Source organism: Balaenoptera borealis (assembly GCF_965194805.1).
Source record: "Balaenoptera borealis genome assembly, chromosome: 19".
Taxonomy (NCBI): Eukaryota; Metazoa; Chordata; class Mammalia; order Artiodactyla; family Balaenopteridae; genus Balaenoptera; species Balaenoptera borealis.
Genome location: NC_138878.1, coordinates 4,319,889 through 4,340,964, shown reverse-complemented (window position 1 = coordinate 4,340,964; position 21,076 = coordinate 4,319,889). Strand labels below are relative to the sequence as shown.

The 21,076-nt window shown below is 47.0% G+C and overlaps 1 protein-coding gene across 1 annotated transcript in view; it reads left to right on the top strand.

Annotated features, from left to right (window-relative positions):
* Positions 1 to 1,551: 1,551 nt before the first annotated feature.
* Positions 1,552 to 21,076, top strand: part of USP10 (ubiquitin specific peptidase 10) — a gene marked incomplete at its 5' end in the record, with an annotated part of 72,687 nt that continues 53,162 nt past the window's right edge. Inside the window, 2 exon segments of the mRNA XM_082366864.1 lie at positions 1,552 to 1,609; positions 1,612 to 1,667. Of these exon segments, the coding sequence (XP_082222990.1) occupies positions 1,552 to 1,609; positions 1,612 to 1,667 (114 nt within the window).

The window sequence follows — 21,076 nt, the reverse complement described above, 5'->3', positions numbered from 1 at the left end:
TTTTTGTTGCACCATTAAGAAATAACTCAGGTATTATGACATTCACCCCTAAATTCTTCAGATGCATATCCTAACAAAAGAACATTCTCTCACATGAGCGTAATATCATTATTATACTATGAAAGTTACCAATAATTCACTAAAATCATCTACATCCAAGCCATATTCAACTTTCTCCAACTGTCAAAAAATATTAACCAGGTTAAAAAACACCAGTATCCAATCAAGATTCACACATTGTATTCGGTTAAGTTTTTTTTTTAGCTCTTTTATTTTTAGAATTTTGTGTTGAAGTATAGTTGATTTAAAATGTGTTAATTTCTGCTGTACAGAGAAGTGATTCAGTTATACGTATATATGTTCTTTTTCATATTCTTTCCCATTGTGGTTTATCTCAGGCTATTGAGTATAGTTCCCTGTGCTATACAGCAGGACCTTGTTTTTTATCTATTTTATATATAGTAGTTTGTATCAGTTTAGCTCTTTTATTTTAGACAATCCCTTCCCCTTCTTATATTTTCAGGGCATCCCATTTTTGAAAAGACCAGGCCCTCTGCCTTATGGAATGTGGCAATGGATCTTACTGTTGATCCCCTCTGCTCAGCACGGGGTCTGGTAATAGTAGCCTCTCTGTCTGTTCGCTGAGCACTTGAAAACAGTGATCATGGTTATGAATAATAATCACAGAAGCTAATGTTTATTGAGGACTGGTGCGTACACACTCACCTAATTTGATCCTCACAGAAATCTTGGGAGTTAAGAAATTTTATTAGCCTCATTAACAGGCGAGGAAACCAAAGACTTAGGAAACGGAATTAACTTGTCCGAATCACTCAGCTAGAAGGGCCAAAGTAGGTGATAAACTGCATGGTCAGGTAGGGGGTTCACTGTTTCTTGAACCAATGACCCAAAAGCTGGTCTGTCTGTATGCGTGCATGTATGTGTGTGATAGGCAACGCTGAGTGCTTACTATTTGCCAGGCCCCAATCCTAAACGCTTTACCGGTGCGTTTTCATTTTTATTTTTTCAAGATATTCTCCAATGCCTAGCTAAAGGCGTGGCACAGAGTAGACGCTCAGATAGTGTTTGTGCAATGAATGAAAAGTGAATAAATTAATGAATGGACGGATGTGACCTCCATAAACTGGGACTACTCTGAGATCTTCTGCGCGCACTTCGGAGACCCCGGCCCAGGACGACCCTGGGGTTCGGGGGCGCGGGCGGACTTCAGGCCGCGGCTCCCGGGCTCCGGACATCCAGAGTCCCGCCCAGCACCCAGGTGGCCTCCCGGCTGGTGAGAAACCCGAGCCGACCGGGCGCTTTGGCGTTATCACCTCCGTCCACTGCCCTTTCCCCTCCGGCGCCGCAGCCGGACCCGGGAGCTCCTGGTCCGCGGCGGGCGGGCCCGCATCCGCTGAGAGCCGCGGGCTCGCGGTCCGCCCCGGGCCGACTCCCGCCGCGCACGCCCACCTGTCGGCCGCGCATGCGCAGCGGCGCGCCCGGCCTCCCCGCGCCCCGCGGCACGCGGCCAGTGCGCAGGCGCGGCGGCCGATGCGAGTGTGTATGTGCGGGCGAGAAGATGGCGGCGGCGGGGGAAGCAGCGTGAGGAGTCGGAGGAGCGCCGAGGCTCATTGAAACGGGCCGCCATGGCCCTCCGCAACCCGCAGGTAGCAGCCGGCCGGCGCCACCGGCGGGAAGGAGCCCCGGGCCGCGGGCGGGCTGGCGCCGGGGCGGACTGGCGGGCGGGCGCACCGCGGCCCCGAGCGAGCGTGTGGGAGTGGGGGAGGGCGCCGGGACACGCTGCCCGGGACTAGGCCCCGAGCCTCCCGCCGCCTCCGCGCCTCGGCCGCCTGCAGCCCGGCCTGCCCCGTGCCAGAGCCCACGGGGCCCCACATCAGAGGGGCGGCGGAGAGGGGGCGCCCGGGCCGGCCTGGAGAGGGCGTGGGGGGCGCGAAGGGGTTAACCTCGGGGCTGGACCGCGGGGCGAGCCGGCGGTGCAGATGGGGCCCTGGCTGCCCCGGGAGGCAGCCGGGAATCTTCGGGAGGCCCCGAGGCGGCAAAGCCTTCCACGCCCTGTGGTCGCCTCTCTGCCCGGAACGAGCCACCAAGATTCGGGGGTGCCCGTTTTTCTCATGGCCCCAAAGGCTGCTTTCGCAGTTTGATTGACCCAGGGCGGGGGGGGGCGGCTTGCCGGTGTTCTGACTTTTAGACTCAGGTCATTAAGAAGCAGCCTAAGGTTACTGGTGCAAAGAAAACTCGAAATAACTCGCCAGGACCATACTTGTACCTGCCTTTGAGTGACATCTTTTGCACGAATCCGCCTCAGCCTGGTTGACACTACTAACGCACCTTGTCAGAGCGGTATCTTAGGGGTCGTTTGTGCTAATCCCGTAGTGGAAAGAAAGAGTAAAACGTACGCTTTTAGGGAGATATGAGTGTAGAGTTGAACTCTTATTCCCTCTCCCCACTCCCCCAAATACAATTGGTCTGGATAAAAATCGGCATGTGGTGTTATTTGTCAGGCTTGCTGTGGACCGCTGATGTGTTGACTTCTAAGCCCTAGAAGTTATTGAACGTTTTTATATCATCTCAGTGTGCTGTTGTATTAAATAAGGGAAAATGAAGCAAAGTAGCTGTTGGAAAACTGGTGGCCGGTAAATCTTAACCCTTTCAAAGCTATTGGTTTTTCTTGCCCTTTTGGGAATGGAGTCGGTTTTAGTAACTATTGGAATTAACGCGTGTCGTGGAATTTGAGACTCGATAACTTAAAAAAAAAAATGAGATCTTACAGGAAGCAGCAATTTTGTTAAATTTTTGGCACTTTAGTTTGCTCTATAACTTTCCCCTTTAAACTTTTGTTCACTTGTACATCTGCGTTTTAAAGTAACTCAGTATAGTTCTTTGCACAAAAAAAAGGGCTTAGTAGTGGTTGAATAAGTTTCACAAGTGTGCAATTTAAAGATTTCTTTCCTTAAGAGATTTGGTGTTTGCCTTTTTCTCAACTTAAATTTTTTTTTAAATTAAGCTTTGCTATTTAAAAAAATTTTTTAAAATTTTATTATTATTTTTGGCTGCGTTGGGTCTTTGTTGCTGCGCACGGGCTTTCTCTAGTTGTGGCGAGCTACTCTTCGTTGCGGTGCGCAGCCTTCTTATGGCGGTGGCTTCTCTTGTTGCGGAGCACGGGCTCTAGGTACGCCAGCTTCAGTAGTTGTGGCACATGGGCTCAGTAGTTGTGGCGCACGGGCTTAGTTGCTCCGCGGCATGTGGGGTCTTCCCGGACCAGGGCTCGAACCCGTGTCCTCTGCATTGGCAGGCGGATTCTTAACCACTGCGTCCCCACTTCCGTTATCAGAAGCACCAATCACGATGCAAATTGAAATGTTAATGAGTAGTGATAATAGGTAAAAGTGATTGTAATTTCATTTATTTTCATAAATGTCCTAGTATTTATGTTTTATGTAGCAATATTGCCTATACACATCTTTAGAAAATTGGAGTGGCAACAGTTAGCTGAACATAAATGTTAGCAGCACTTTGGGTTTATTCTTTTAAAGTTTGATTAGGGCTTCCCTGGTGGCGCAGAGATTAAGAATCCTCCTGCCAATGCAGGGGACATGGGTTCGAGCCCTGGTCTGGGAAGATCCCACATGCCGCGAAGCAACTAAGCCCGTGTGCCACAGCTACTGAGCCCACGTGCCACAACTACTGAGCCCACGTGCCACAACTACTGAAGCCCGCGTGCCTAGAGCCCATGCTCCGCAACAAGAGAAGTCACCGCAGTGAGAAGCCAGCGCGCCCGCACGCTGCAACTAGAGAAAACCCGTGCGCAGCAACAAAGACCCAATGCAGCCAAAAATAAAATAAATAAATTTGTAAAAAAAATTAAAGTATCATTAAAATGCTTTTAAGTTGTAGCATGCAGAAGGTAGGAAAAGAAATAGTATGAGTTCTCATATTTTTCTTTCTTTTTTTTCATAATTTTCTTTTTAGAAGAATAGTAATGAAAACAAGTAATGAAATCATAGGTGATAGGATTTAATGATTGGATCCTGCTTGAGTCAGGCTAAGCATTTTAATAATTTTGTTTTATTCAGTTACCTGCTGTCCTGAAGGTCCTGCCATAGTCATGGCCATTCATTAATTCAACAAATATTGGTTGGGCTCTCGCCCTCTGCTAAGCACTGTTATTTGTTATTATGCATGTTACTTGTTTATTATTGGGGATATCAATCACAAATTAACAGTAAGGGTCCTATTTTATTTTTTTTTCTTTTATTAAGTTTTTATAAGGGTCCTTTTTTTATATAAATGGTTTCCAAATTTATAATTTTAGACAAGTTCTTACTTTAATCACAGTTTTCCTCATCAAGTAATTTTTTCTAATTTTTTAAAATTTATTTATTTATTTATTTATTTATTTATTTATTTATTTATTTATGGCTGTGTTGGGTCTTCGTTTCTGTGCGAGGGCTTTCTCTAGTTGTGGCAAGTGGGGGCCACTCTTCATCGCGGTGCGCGGGCTTCTCACTATCGCGGCCTCTCCTGTTGCGGAGCACAGGCTCCAGATGCGCAGGCTCAGTAGTTGTGGCTCACGGGCCCAGTTGCTCCGCGGCATGTGGGATCTTCCCAGACCAGGGCTCGAACCGGTGTCCCCTGCATTGGCAGGCAGATTCTCAACCACTGTGCCACCAGGGAAGCCCCAAGGGTCCTATTTTAAAATTGGATATTTAAGGTTACAATTTAAAACATTTATATAGTTTATAGCCTATTTCCATACCATTGATTGAACACTTTTCCCTGGATTGACATGAAGCAGTGCAAAACTTAGAAACATTTCTAATGCCAGTAGTTTTCAACGCATTTTAACAAATACAACGAACTTTGACAGTTGAAGTGAAAGTACATCTCTGACATTTGTTGGCATGAGGGAACTGATTAAAATGATTTGGGGTAATTAATTTGAACTGACCAATTCTGTCGTAAACCAGAAGAGATTTTTGTGATCATTGCAGTCATTTATAGTGAAGTCTCTACGATAATGCCTCATACACCCTATTTGGACATGGTGTGGCTGCCCCCGTCCTGGTCCTGTGCAGCGGGCTCGCCCTCATCTTTCCACTGCCTCACATACAGCAATGTGGCGCCCACATTTTACACTGTGGAATTTCTTGGATCTGGTTTACAGCATATGGTAGAGTGTTGCTGTATCGTTGAATATCTTTGTAAGTGACAGCTGTATTAGTAGTTCTCCAAAGAGATACATTTTTATTGGAGTTTCATAGTGAGCAACTGAAGTAAATAAAATTATTTGAAATACGGGATATTTGTAGATACCAGTTTTCCTTTGCATAGTGACAGCAAAATCTTGAAACATGTCCTAAGACTAGATAAGCCATTTAAAGCTTGTGCGTTGATGGTCGCCTCAGTGGTTTCTACACAGGAGCCGTGGAGATGAGCCTTATCCAGGGCCTCACCCTCACCCTCTGGAGCCTGTCTTGTGGGGACCAGTGTCCTGAAATGAGCAAATAGTAAGTGGACCGCCTCATTCCAAATTCCTTTCTAGAGCAACAGTTAGAACATATATTCGAGAGCTTTTTTATGTGGAACTGAAGTGATTTGAATAGTGGTTCGCATAGGAAAACTTAAAGGAGAAAGGAATTCCAAAGCTTAATGATTATTTAATGCCAGGCCTAGTGGCACATTTCCTTTGTGCTGTGTTCAGAATGTAATATTGAAGTAATTGAGAAAAGTTGTATTATCTCTATTTGAATTATAGTTCATCAAGGTTATTTTTTGTTTGTTCTTGTGTTTTTACAAATTTCAGACAGGCAAGTACTTGCTGTTAATGGATCTGGTTTTTCAAGTGGCACATTAAGGGTGGTGGCTGAGGACACTTCTTACTGATAGTATACTAAATATGAAAACAGTGGGAAGCACTTGCTTTTGAATTTGTAATTACGCTGTTACAGTTGTCTTTACTGCCACACATGCAAGAATCACTGTGGCACAAGACAGATAAATCTGTTTGCAATGGAATTTACTGGCCTTGGGCCACTGGATTACTGTCATTTGTCACTTTAGTGCTACTTCAGCAGTGTAGATGTTCATTTCCAAAGACTTACATGCGCTTGGACTGCAGTTTTCCTGTTTATTGACGTGATCTCCCAATAGGTCTTTCTGAGACCGTTTCTGTCAGTGCAGTCTGTACTAAGAACAATAGGCAAAATAAAGATAGCCCGTGGGGTAGGTTTATAGTACTATTTGTTTCAAGGATCAGAAATTGTAGAACCTATTGTAAACCTAGATGTGGAGTCTTCAGAGTGTAGACTTTTCATGAGTGGGCTACTTTCTGACTGTTTAAAAGCTCCTCAGACATGACCCCATTTTCAGCAGGAGACCCAAGAAACCAATAGCTCCATGCTGCTCCCTGTTTTGAAAGGCACGGTGCTCAGGTTGCCCTCTCCTGGGAACAGGGTCCGTGAGGTGTAGAGTGGAAGTGTGGTTTGGGGCAGGGAGTGAGAGAATACAGCGTGTCTTCCTGGACTTTCCCTTTCTGGCTCACTTGAGAATTGAGAGATGACCATGTGCCTGGAGTGTGTTAGCCCAGGTCTGCACCAAGGGTCTGCGAGCGGAGGACGCCTGCTCTCGTCCCTCGGGCCCCTCCCTCCTGGGCTTCGTCTGCAGCTTTACTGGTTGTCATTCTTCAGATCAGTTCTCAGTTTATTTTTCTGGTATCAGCTCAAGGGCCATCTCGTAAGCCTACAGTCTCTGATTTAAGTCTCACAAGTAGTACATTAGGAATGAAAGTACCTCCTAATAGAAAGGCTGGTGCCCCACTCTTGTGCCTTTGGTACCTGAGTTTTACATATAGCTGCCTGCCTTTCTCTTTCTCTTTCTTGCCCTCTCTCTCTCTTTCTCTCTTTTTCTGGTGGTACAATTTTGTTTCCCCATTTGTACTTATTTTATGAAGAAATGCTGGCATGCCTGAGCTCTTTTGTGGCAAGTAGTCTTTAAAGTTTCAAAAGATTCACCATGACAGCTGCAAACTTATGTTGTCATTGGAGCTACTGTGAAAAAAAAAAACTTAAATGTTAATTGAATAATATTAGAGGTATTCCTGCTGTAAGAAACTGAATGTAGGAAAAAACGCACATTTAAGACTGCGCAGGGCTTCCCTGGTGGCGCAGTGGTTGAGAATCCGCCTGCCAATGCAGGGACACGGGTTCGAGCCCTGGTCTGGGAAGATCCCACATGCCGCGGAGCAACTAGGCCCGTGAGCCACAGCTACTGAGCCTGTGCTCCGCAACAAGAGAGGCTGCGATAGTGAGAGGCCCGCGCACCGTGATGAAGAGTGGCCACCGCTCGCCGCAACTAGAGAAAGCCCTCGCACAGAAACAAAGAACCAACACAGCCAAAAATAAAATAAATAAATTTAAAAAATTAAACAAAAAAAAAAAGACTGCGCAAAATAGAGGGGTTCGTGTTACAGACCTGTTACTGTGAACGAGCTGGCTGGGGTGGGAAGGGAGGGGTCCCATGAATAGCACGACCCCCCCCCCCTCCTCTGCTCCTGGGGCTTTAGTCCCATGAGGTGCACTGGTTGCACTGAAGTGGTGGGGACAGCTTTTCAGACCATTTTCTCAACTTACTCTCCTCACTGTTCACAAAAATAGAAGTTTATCATTATTGTGAGTACAAGTCAAAAATACCCATTTCTATGTTTTAAAATATGTTGAATAAAGCTGGATATCTGTATAAATTACATGTTGCAAGCCATGGGCCTTGTGAACTAGAACTAGCCCTGCCCAAGAACATTTAATACATGGCTCTGTGCGGGAAATTTTGATTTGCCTTTTGGTCTAATGAGTTAGTCTGCATGGTTTAATTGTTCTTGCATAAACATGATGGTATCCTTTGCTCTGGACATAAGCAATACATTTTAAATTTTATTATATTCATTTAAGTTTAGTCAGGGCCAGTCAACTTGTGAATTTATTTGGTATTCTGATAATTGTCAAGAGGATTTCTAGTGTTCCTCTTGTTTGTGTCTCTCCTATTTCAGACAGTTCATAACTCCAGGGGAGTGAAGCAGTTGCCTCTTTTGAGAGACTATCATCGTTAAAATATATACCCTTTCTATTTTTTTTTTTTGAAAACATCAATTTTTTTCTTGTGATAGGACTTGGGGAGGGAAATAGAAGAGAATTTGAAAATGACATTTAATTCTGGAGTTTTCAGAGATTCTTGCCTGATGTTATAAAAAACTTCTCTCGATATTTAAGTAGTAATTCCCCTTAAGTGGCTGCCAAGATGTGTGTATTTATTTGAGACCCGGGAGAGTAGTCCTCTGGGTAGACCTGATAATTGGATAAGGAAGAACATACTTATTATAAAATTAAGCATTGCAACAATCAGCATGTGGAGAAAGTTGTGCAGTGTATAAGCTGCATGGTTCATGAAGTGCCGTGACTGGTTTGATCCTTACGGCAACTCTGTAATGTATTGTTATTATCACCATTTTACAGATGAATAAAGTGAGACTCAAGAGGTTGTGGGACTTCCCTGGTGGCGCATTGGTTAAGAATCCGCCTGCCAGTACAGGGGACACGGGTTCAAGCCCTGGTCCAGGAAGATCCCACATGCCGCTGAGCAACTAAGCCCATGCACCGCAACTACTGAGCCTGTGCTCTAGAGCCCACGAGCCACAACTGCTGAGCCCGCGTGCCACAACTACTGAAGCCCGTGCACCTAGAGCCCGTGCTCCACAACAAGAGAAGCCACCACAATGAGAAGCCTGCGCACCGCAAGGAAGAGTAGCCCCCGCTCGCCACAACTAGAGAATGCCCGTGCGCAGCAGCAAAGACCCAGTGCAGCCAAAAATAAATGAATCAATAAATAAATTAAAAAAAAAAAGTTTAAAAAGGTTGTGATGTGAAGTCTCATGGCTCTTAAATGAGCTATCAGGGACTGAAGAGCAGGTCTTTGAACTTCTATCCTTTGCCTTTTCTACTTGGCCGAACTGATAAAGGCCTGATGTTTCACAGTGTGACTTCCCCATGGTAGTTCCTCAGTGAAGGTTCATGCAATGGCCAAGTGAATGAAATAAAGGTTTACATGTTTAAAGACATTAATGTGTTAGTAATTACTAAGGGTTGCTAATCTGCTACGAATTATTACAAGATTTTGTGTAGAGTGCATTTTGGTGAATGTTCTTACTGATTTTATTTTTAATTAATTAGTTAATTTATTTTTGGCTGTGTCGGTCTTTGTTTCTGTGCGCAGGCTTTCGCTAGTTGTGGCGAGCGGGGGCTACTCTCCGTTGCGGTGCGTGGGCTTCTCATTGCTGTGGCTTCTCATTGTGGAGCATGGGCTCTAGGCGCAAGGGCTTCAGTCGTTGTGGCATGCGGGCTCAGTAGTTGTGGCTCGCGGGCTCTAGAGCGCAGGCTCAGTAGCTGTGGCACACGGGCTTTGTTGCTCCAAGGCATGTGGGAACTTCCCAGACCAGGGGTCGAACCCGTGTCCCCTGCATTGGCAGGCGGATTCTTAACCACTGCGCCACCAGGGAGGTCCCGCTGATTTTATTTTTAAATACAAAATAAAGACTTGCAATTTCTGAAACAGAAATATTTAAAGTAAAAAGTATGTCACTCTCTTCCTCCCTGATCCTTGGTCCTCACCTTGATGTCTGTCTTATGTGCCTTTTTCTGTTTGGGCATTGTTGTTTTTGTTCCCTTTTCTCATGATGCAGTCTCTTCTAACCAGGTAGTCACTGAGCTGGATTTTTTGGAGCTAGTCTTGTTTCTAAAATTATTGAAGGCATCTATTCAAGTATAGGAAGTGTTCTTATTTTTACCAGATTTTGCCAGGGGATGGAGCAGGTGTTCTGGAGGTTAAAGTGGTCCCCTGGGACCCAGTATACTGAGAGCTGTGGAAGTGCTGTAGAAATTTATGACTATTAAAATGCCCAAACCATTTTTTAAAAAAGAAATGATATCTTGAAGACGTTCAATCCCTTTATTATAGCAGCCATGCTGTTCAGTTTCTGTATTGTAAAAAAAATGATTCAAAATTAAATTCTTGTCTCTTGGTCAACTCTGCACTAAAGAAGATTACTGAGAGGACAAACCTTTTGTTGGAGAGGTTGGTAGGTCATCAACCCTAGTGAATTGTGGGGAATTGGTAACGAACCTGGGTTTTCCCCGTCTTCTCCAAAATCAGGCTTTGTTCACCTCCCCGTTTGTGTTTTTGTTTATTTATATATCATTATTTATCATTATTTTTTTTTGCCACGCCGCAATCTTAGTTCCCTTACCAGGGATCGCATCTATGCCCCCTGCAGTGGAAGTGTGGAGTCTTAACCACTGGACTGCCAGGGAAGTCGCTCCCACTTTGTTTTTATCAAAGTACTGCAATGGCAAAAGAAAGAAAAAAATCCAAAAAAACTCTCCCATTTCTCCTGTCAGGTCCTCTCCCCAGAAACCATATCCAACTACTTCTAATAAAATGCAAACTCAAGTCTTTTAGGGGTAGCCTTCTGTGTTTTTTGGAATTAATTTGTAGGATACCAGACACCTTTATTCAGAACTACATGTAAAGGACTTTATATCTTTTGTGATTGTTCACACAAAAAATTTTGGTGGCCAGGCATTAGCAGGATAGAGCTGAAAAGAGAGTTTCTGTGCTTTAGAAGTTCACAGGGTAGTGGGAGAGGGAAACAGGCTAATTGGTAAATACTGTTTTAGGGTGTTAATTCCTGTAACAGAGGTGTGAACAATACAGTCAAATTCTTTCATTCATTCATGCATGCATGCATTCATTCATTCATTCATTCAGCAGGTAGTTATTGAGTGGCTGCTGTGTACCAGGCACTGAGGATGGAGTGATGAGCAGAGGCGGGCATTGTCCCTCTTACCAGGGAGCTTACTGTCTAGTGAGGGAGACAGATGCTAATCAGATAGTCCCAGTAATGCCTGTGTCATTCCAAACTGAGGACTGTGTCGGGAGGGAGGGCACAAGGTCTGTCGGCGTGGCCCTGGGAAGTCAAGGACGGGCTCCCGGAAGCGGCGCCTTGGCTGATACCCAGCCGGAGACGGCTCTGCAGCTGGAGGGTGTGGGGAGCCCCTGAGAACTCAGGACGCTGGGTGCTGAGGTGCCGGGGAGAGTGTGGAAGAGGGCGGCACGCGCTCACACTGTGCCTGCCCTGCAGAACCGTGCCCGTGGGCTCACGGTGGCCTCCCACGAGCCACCGTGGGGAGGGTGCCGTGGAGGTGGGGACGAGTGGCAGCGTCACGCGGATTGGAAAAGGGGGAGCATCAGGGGAAGCTGGGAAGACGACTCTCCTAGAAAGGTGACATTTGGGCAGAGAAGCACAGGGACAGGGTGTGGGGGGAAAGCACGCGGAGGAACAAAGTCTCAAAGCCTGCGGTACGCCGGAGCACGTGGGCTCGATGGGTGACTGGTGTGTAGGGTGAGGGGCCGGGACCGAAGTCAGGAGGGGCGAGGGACCTTGAGAGTCCAGCCTAGACGGGCGTCTGCCCTGTCAGCAGGTGGGTATGTGTGGGAAGTCACGGGTTCGAGGAAGTGGGTCGTCGCGCTCTGTGTTAGCGTTGCTGAAGGAGATGGCTGTGCAGGGGCCCGCCTGGGGTCCTGCATGGGGTGGCGAGGGCGTGTCCCTCTTCTGGCTCTCCTCCAGATCTCAAGTGTTCGCTCTGCTCGCCTCGGCACCTCAAGCGTCTTCAATCTCCAAACTTTGAGGGGGGGAAGAATTAGGACATTCTTTTGGGGTCATCTGAGGCAGATTAATGCAAGGCAAATAGCCCTTGAATGTCCTCAGTGATAGTTGGATAGAGTCGTTAAGGAAGGTCATTTGGGGACAGTATTCTCTTTATGTTTTTTGGGGGGTACCTTTAAAACAAGCATTAGGTACTTGATTATGCTCCTAGAAAATAAAGAAAATGTTAGGAAAAACATCATCCCTAATATCTCACGACTCTGAGATGACTTCTGTTAATATATATATATATATATTTTAATTTTACTTATTTATTTTTGGCTGTGTTGGGTCTTCGTTTCTGTGCGAGGGCTTTCTCTAGTTGTGGCAAGTGGGGGCCACTCTTCATCGCGGTGCGCGGGCCTCTCACTATCGCAGCCTCTCTTGTTGCGGAGCACAGGCTCCAGATGCGCAGGCTCAGTAACTGTGGCTCACGGGCCTAGTTGCTCCGAGGCATGTGGGATCTTCCCAGACCAGGGCTCGAACCCGTGTCCCCTGCATTGGCAGGCGGATTCTCAACCACTGCACCACCAGGGAAGCCGACTTCTGTTAATATTTTGAAATGCTTCCTGTTGGTACTCTTTGTGGTAAATTTTAGACCTTTGGGATCCTTTTATATAATAGTATGTTTTAAGTTGGGAGCCTTGGTCATGGTCTTCTCTCATCAGGTCAGCTGGCACCCTGCTGGCCATGCAGACACACTAAGTAGGGACTCCTAATTAGGCCCCCAGTCTGTGTTTCCCTCAGCCCCCCGGGGCCTCAGCCACATGCACGTGTCACAGCCTCCACATAGTTTTTTTTTTTTAATTAATTAATTAATTTTGGGGGCTGTGTTGGGTCTTCGTTGGTGCACGTGGGCTTTCTCTAGTTGGGGCGAGTGGGGCTACTCTTCGTTGTGGTGCGCGGGCTTCTCATTGCGGTGACTTCTCGTTGCAGAGCGCAGGCTCTAGACGTGCGGGCTTCAGTAGTTGTGGCTCGCGGGCTCAGTAGTTGTGGTACACGGGCTTAGTTGCTCCACGGCATATGGGATCTTTCCGGACCAGGGCTCGAATCCGTGTCCCCTGCACTGGCAGGCGGGTTCTTAACCACTGTGCCACCAGGGAAGTCCCCCTCCACATAGTTTTGTTTACAGCCTTTTCCGTTAACCTGGTGAGCACTTTTCCATGAATAGGATTAACCAAATCATATTTTGGACATTTTAAGACTTTTCCAGTCTAGGTTAGGTATGAACAACAACAAAAGGTACAGGTTTGTGGCTCTCTGAGAGATAATATTAATTTTAGCACTGAGTGGAGTGAATTGGGTACAGAACCAACTGAGGAGCCTGAAAATGTTGCTGTTTGAAGACCTGCCGTGCTGGGTCTTCAGAATTGAGAGTTCAGTTTTGTTTGAAGTTCAGTAAATAACTCATTGACTGATTCCTTCTCAACACACATCTATCTATCCAGCTCTTGCTCTATGCTGAGGCCTGTGTTGGGGTTCATAAGCTGCAGAACACAATTACAAATACATATATATATATACATGAACATTATGTTCCCCGTAGTCACGAGAGACTGCTGTGCTCTGTGCGGTGAGATGGGGCCCTTGTGGACGGCGTGCGGGCAGCACAGACTCGGCCACAGCTCGATTTAACTGTGACTGTCTGATGTCCCAGCGGGATGGAACAAAATTCCTAATTCATCCCGAAGCCCGTTTGTGGTCATGATCTCTTTGGGGACTTGTGCAGAGCATTAAGCCAGTTTGCCGTCGGAAACTCTTGCTGCCTTCTTTTGGCTGCTGGTCATGGATTTGTCAGAAGTTCTTGTCTCCAGTTTGTCACAAATTGGTGTTAAAATAATCACTCTTGGTTCCGTCTTGGTTCTTACTGAATTCTTGGCTTTTCCGTGCCACACTACACAGTGTGAGTTAAGTGCCAGGAGCACAAACTTCCTTTTTCATCTGTGACTAGAGTTCTATTCAGTGAGAAAGAGCTAAGAGATAGCTTTAAAAACAAAAATCTTCAAAAGCGTTCTCTTCAGTTTTGGCTGGAGGTTTAGCTGGCTGTAAATTGAACTTCACACACGCAGTGACACTGTAGCAATATCCTAGCCATGACTAGTCCTGGACACAGAGTTGCTGCAGCTCAGTTTGGAAAGAGTTTGCCTCTCACCCCCTGACACATGTTGAAAAATGAGTTTCTTTTCTTTTTAAGGTGGACAGAAAGTAAAATACGTTGCCATTTTGTTTCTTTGCCATTGATTTCTTTTTGGTTGAAAACAGATCTGAGTTAGCTTCCTCCCTTCCCTGTGAAGAAAGGAAGGACGCCCACGTATGTCGTGCACAGCGAGCCTGGAGGGCCCTGTGGACTTTGATTCTGGGGGTGCTGTGTCTCTCCTCCCTGGTCAGTCAGCCCTTCCTGGAGGCCTGCAGCCTGCTGGCCCCGAATGGGCCAAGTGCCTGAGTGGCGGAAGGACAGCATGACCCTGCCTGGTGGAGGGCACAGTACGCAGACCGTCGTCTGGCTAGAGTCTGGCAGGTGCTCCAAGGTAGGAGCACAGGGGCCCAGGAGCGACCTGGGACTCAGGAAGGCTTTCTTGAGCGCTGAGGGGTCTGCTTCCCCTCCAGTGGCCCCACTGTCGGGCACAGGATCCTGTCCTGCATGTGGGAGCAGCTGGCTGGCTGTCAGGTTCAGGCCTGCACGAGGGTTTGTTTTGGTGTTTCCAGTTCTAGAAATGAAGATCAGGATGACGGTGTGCAGAACCACACGGGACAGCTTTGCCCTCCCTAGAAATACCTTGATAGTAGTAATGAGAGCTGATGAAGAAGAGGTGGGCTGCTCCTGAGGTATTCAGATCGGTTGTAATTCTTGCATTAAGAATGCAGGTGACCTCTAAGCTTTCTTTAAGGGTTTCACAACTCTCTTTATCTCTGTTGTGTAGTTTCTTGAATCCAGGTGACTGATCTGTGTATCAGCTAATAAGCTGTTTTGTTTCATTCTTTGGGCTGTTTCTCAACAGGTGTAGCTGAGATCAGAGGACCATTACTGATGTAAATAAAATGCCTTCACCATAGCTTTCCCAGTCCCAGTTAGTGGTCCATAGCACTGATCCTTTGTTGGCCTGCTCTGAACAAATGCTGTTATCCCCAAATTCAAGAGCCACAGAGCTGTCTACCTTCCAAGGTGGAGAGCCCAAATGTGTGTCAGCAGTGAGTGTGGAAAGAGAACTTTTTCATTGGCTTGTCTCAGTTATTTTTTGTGTTCGCCACCTTTGTCACCTTAAATATCTCAGCCAATGTCATCATTCATCCACTGGTTATTTATTTACTTTTAATAAATTTATTTATTTTATTATTTTGTTTTATTTACTTATTTTTGGCTGTGTTGGGTCTTTGTTGCTGCCATGGGCTTTCTCTAGTTGCAGCAAGCGGGGGCTACTCTTCGTTGAGGTGCGCGGGCTTCTCATTGCGGTGGCTTCTCTTGTTGTGGAGCACGGGCTCTAGGTGCGTGGGCTTCAGTAGTTGTGGCGCACGGGCTTTGGTAGTTGTGGCGCACAGGCTTACTTGCTCCGCGGCATGTGGGATCTTCCCGGACCAGGGCTCAAACCCGTGTCCCCCGCATTGGCAGGCGGATTCTCAACCACTGTGCCACCAGGGAAGCCCCATCCACTGGTTACTTTTTGAGCTCAGCTAAGTGCTACAAAAATGAGTACAAGTAAGTCCTCTCTACCCGAGACCCTCTGCTGCAACATGCCGCCCCCCCTCTGTCCACGAGCTTGCTGCCTGGCCCTGGGCGGCTTTCGGTGTGGGTGATGTCTTCTCAGGACGGCCTGCCTCCCTGGCCTCTTTAAAATCCAGCCTCCTGAACCCTCACCACCTTCTTGCCTTGCTTTTTCTTTAGAGCACCTACCACCTTCTGATATCCTGTATCTAATATCCTAACATAGTTATTTTGTTCATTTTCTCTTCTTCCTACTAGAATGTAAGATTAATGAGGGCAAGGATTTCTTTTGTTCACTGAACATTACATTCCCCGGGCCTAGAATGTAATAAATGCTCAAAAATATTTATTGATAAATAAATTAATGAAAGATATAACACCGTCGGTATATTCAGGAAGTCCATGGTTGAATGTGGGAAAGAGTCCATCAACTATTGAAATCCAGAGTGAGTAACTCAGCAGTTTGTTAGGAAAGTAGTTCCCAAAGAGGAGACTTTGGAACTGAGTTCTGTAATGTGAGGAGAAGCCAGCGGCGCCCCTCCTGGCGGGAGAGAAGGCGCTCTGGGCAAGAGACCCTGTGTGGATGGCCCTGAGCTTGCAGTTCTGGGCTGTGGGGCACAGCCCTGGGGGCTCTTGCGTGCTCTGCTGGAGCCTTTTGTCTTGAAAGGTCTCGGGGGCCTTGCAAGCCTGTTCCTGGGGACCAAAATAATCAGGTTCACGTTTTAGAGAAAGCACTGTGGTGGCTGCATGTGGTTTGGAGGGTGAAGGATGAGTCCGGGGGCAGGAAGACCAGTTAGGCACTCAGTGATCCAGTTGAGAAGTGCTGAAGGCCTCAACTCAGCCTGGGGCAGGCGGTGGAGGAAGCGAAGGCTCTGGGATGACCAGTTGGAACGGGAGGCATAGGGAGCAAGGCAGCTTCTTTGTAATGTATTTGTGATAATGCATTTTCTTTTTTAATAACCTAGGACTATGCTGTATGTTGTTGAGTATTTTTTCCCCATTTCTTGTATTGTAAACACTCTTGATTATTAAACATTTTGCTTCAGTGTTATTTTTAAGTACTGTGGAGTATCCACAAGTTATATTTTATGCATACTAAAAACAGTGATGTTTGGCATTTTTTGGATCCATTTATTAGATGTTTCTCATTGTGAGTGGATGATCTTATTTCCCAGAGATAATTAAAGCACAGTATTGTAAACTGAAAGATGAACATCTTTAATTCATTGGTTACTTGGAGGCAGAATGGGAGATACATTTTGCTTAGCAATATTGAGGAAATAATTAGTGATAAATTAAAACATGAAGTTTTTTTATGTTTTTATTTTTAAACTACATATTAATTTGATCAAAAGCAAGTTACACTATGAAATATTTGAAAAAGATTGAGAAAGATCTTTTTATATAATATTTGTCAATCAGCTGGCTCATGTTTGCTGAAGGCTGTTTTAGCTACTGCTTGTAGCTGCTCAGGAAGGTAACTAAAGCGTTCTTACCCTGTGTAGGTAGCGGGTGACTCAGCAGGTGACTGAGGCAGAGGGAACCATTGGGGCAGGTTCTCAGATGTGTAATGTGTTGAACTAGGTGGTGCACGTGTCAAGTTCTGCAGGGGGAATTCAGGGAGTGAAGGAAGTGGGCAATGAGTGACCTTGAAAATGAATAGGATTTGGGCAAATGGAGAGAAAGGAGGAGGGCATTCCATGTGGGAGAGTGAATAGGACTTAGGTTTCAGATTAACTTTTTTTTTTTTGCTTTTTTTTAAAGTTATACACTTTTTATTTATTTATTTATTTATTTATTTTTGGCTGTGTTGGGTCTTCGTTTCTGTGCGAGGGCTTTTCTCTAGTTGCGGCAAGCGGGGGCCACTCTTCATCGCGGTGCGCGGGCCTTTCATTATCGCGGCCTCTCCCGTTGCGGAGCACAGGCTCCAGACGCGCAGGCTCAGTAGTTGTGGCTCACGGGCCTAGTTGCTCCGCGGCATGTGGGATCTTCCCAGATCTCTAACCCGCGTCCCCTGCATTGGCAGGCAGATTCTCAACCACTGCGCCACCAGGGAAGCCCTTTTTTTTGCTTTTTGAGTGACCTTACTTGGTGTGAATCCCCTGGATCACTCCCTGCATTTCTGTCTCAGTTAGGATGCTTTAGATAACAAGTAAAAGAAAGCTCAGCTCTAACTGGTTTACACCATAAACTAGAGATTTACTGGCTCACGGCACTAGAAATTCTGTAGGTAGGTCAGGCTTCAAGGTTGGTTTGATTCATCAGTTCAGTGACATCTTTGAAGACCTGGTTTCTCTTCACTTGTGTTGTATCACTATTATCCTAAGGCTAGTTTTCCCCCCAATGGCAAAATGGCTACAGTAGTTGCGGGCTTCACATTTGTGCCCAGCACACAGACTGGCGCAAGAGAGTGTGTGTGTGTCCCGGAATTCTTGGCAGTGCCCTGAGCTTTGTGCCCTCTGGGTCACCCTGAACCAAGTGCTCTGGGCTAGAGGGGTGGCATGCCGTGCTGGCTCCCCTCTGGAGTTGGGGGTGGGTGTGTGTCAGCCTTCTGAACTGGGTGACCACTGTCCAACAGGGGAGGAAGAGAATGAACATTGGGAGGATGGCCGCAAAGTCCTTTACCTGACGCTTCATCCCTCCCCACTCTTTTTCCAGGTTTATCGTTTCCTCCTTCTGGGCTCCTCAGACTTAAGACTCTGTCCTTTCTCCTTAGCACGTCATCCTGGACTGTCTGATGCTTTCTTACTATATCTTATAGTCTTCCTTAAGTTTTATTGTTGCTTTATTATCTATGTGTTTGTGCATTGAGGCCAGCCCCAGTTTACAGTCCTGGCTCTCCCATTTTATGTTCGTGGGCTCTTGGGCAAGATTATTTCTCTGAACCTCAAGTGTTTTCATCTTCACTCGGTCAACAGCTACTTACTAGAGTCTGAGTATTGTGCTTAAGTGGATGGGATCCAGAACTGAAAGACACAAGGAGATCGTACTTCATTTACGGAAACATGTAGGTAAGTGAGAATTACCGTGAGGTATGAAAAAGGGTTTGAAAGAAATAGGGATTGCGATGACTTCCCTGAGGGGGTGACGCCTCTGTTGAGCTTGGTGGGCCGAGGACGAGGCACCAGGGAGCTGCCTGCATGGAGGGCCGAGGACGAGGCACCAGGGAGCTGCCTGCATGGAGGGCCGAACACCAGGCACCAGGGAGCTGCCTGCATGGAGGGCCGAGGACGAGGCACCAGGGAGCTGCCTGCATGGAGGGCCGAGGACCAGGCACCAGGGAGCTGCCTGCATGGAGGGCCGAGGACCAGGCACCAGGGAGCTGCCTGCATGGAGGGCCGAGGACGAGGCACCAGGGAGCTGCCTGCATGGAGGGCCGAGGACGAGGCACCAGGGAGCTGCCTGCATGGAGGGCCGAGGACCAGGCGCCAGGGAGCTGCCTGCATGGAGGGCCGAGGACCAGGCACCAGGGAGCTGCCTGCATGGAGGGCCGAGGACGAGGCACCAGGGAGCTGCCTGCATGGAGGGCCGAGGACGAGGCACCAGGGAGCTGCCTGCATGGAGGGCCGAGGACGAGGCACCAGGGAGCTGCCTGCATGGAGGGCCGAGGACGAGGCACCAGGGAGCTGCCTGCATGGAGGGCCGAGGACCAGGCACCAGGGAGCTGCCTGCATGGAGGGCCGAGGACGAGGCACCAGGGAGCTGCCTGCATGGAGGGCCGAGGACCAGGCACCAGGGAGCTGCCTGCATGGAGGGCCGAGGACCAGGCACCAGGGAGCTGCCTGCATGGAGGGCCGAGGACCAGGCACCAGGGAGCTGCCTGCATGGAGGGCCGAGGACCAGGCACCAGGGAGCTGCCTGCATGGAGGGCCGAGGAGTAGTGAGTACATTTAGAGTAGCTGGGCTCGTACGTGCACACGGAGATGAGGCTAGATTGCTTAGGCCATTACACCAAGAGTTTAGGTCCCATCTCTGTATCCCTTACAGTTAGGAGTTGACCATATGTCCTAGTTGACACCTGTTCCAGGGTAATTCATGCAGTCCTTTCACTGTGTAAGGTGCCTCCAGTTTGGATGATAAACGGTCACCCAGCGTAACAGAGGAGTTTGGAGCTGTGTTGTACACATCCTGTACACAGGATGCAGGGCTTACCCCACGGCAGGACCCTGGGACCGTGTGAGGTACAGCCGCTGCTTCTCGAACTTAACCTACATTGACAGTCAGCTGCGGGTCATGTTAATGGCATATTTGGCTTCAGTTGGTCTGGGGTGGGGCCTGAGAGCTGCATAATTTCCTGGGTTATTCCTTTGGTGCTGGGCTGGGGACCACACTTTGAGTAACAGGGTACTATAGGACATTAGGAGCATCAGAGGGTCTGCAAGTCCTGAAATCATGTGCAAAAATATGTGTATGTGCATTCTTTAGGTAGTGGGCTTAATTTGCTTACATCGTATCCTCGGGGGAGTCTACTGCCACCCAAAAAAGGTTAGGGGAATCACTGTTTTTTAGAAATATTGTGACGATTAAATGAGATCTGTATATTAAATGCCTTTAGGGCAGTGTTTAACCCACAGTAGTCATTCAGTATGTGTTAGGTGTTTGTCCCGTCCCCCAAGTTTTTTGAAGGCAGTAAATATTGCTTAAACATTTAAAATATCTTTTTTTATATCTTCTATGCCATTGGTGTTCAATAAAAATGTTTAGTTTGGTGACAGAGTGTTTTAGGACTGTTGGCCATTCTGTCAACATTTGAGGGTCTTTTATGTGCCAAGCATTTTATTAGGTATTGAGATGCTGAAGTCTAATCTTGGTTATTGCAGATACCCTGGCATGGAGGGGTTGTAAGGGCTTGGGCTGGACAGTAACACTAGGATTGAAGATGAGATGCATCAAAAAAAAATTGTTTATTTTGGCTGTGCCCTGTGGCTTGTGGATCTTAGTTCCCCATCCAGGGATTGAACCTGGACCCTTGGCATTGAGAGCGTGGAGTCCTAACCACTGGACCACCAGGGAATTCCCCCAATTTTCTTTTAGTAATCTTATTATTGAGGTATATTCTGTGTTCAGAAAGGTTCTCCTCTTGCCTTTGACTCATTGAGATCCTGTTCTCTGGATCTCAGGTGTAGGTGTATGGGATGTCAGGATGCATCACTTAATTAGAATGCTTATTTCAATTCATGCAGTTGCTACTGTTTTTACCAAATAAAAATTCTTGAACATTTTGATGAGATTGTGCCAGGAATTGGGGTATATAATTCAAGATAATCTTCAAGGTTTCTCATCTAGAAGGTTGGAAGAACAGTGAAGTTTGCTATTGGCATAAGTGTAAAACCTGGTTTTGAGAAAATAATGGACCTTTTTATTTTAAGGTTAAGCTAGAACATAACAGTGGAAGAGCCTAGGGGCTGGCAGCTTGAAATATGGAACTGGAGTGTAGTTGGGCAATCCAAGTTGAAGATGTGGGTTTGGAATTCATCAACATACTTGAAGCTGAGAATAGGTGAGCTGCTTATTAGCGGGGGAATATCCAGGTGCCATCCCAGAGGAGAGAGAATGGTGAAAGAAACAGAACCAAGTCTTGTAGGGTTTTGGAATCCCCTGAAGGT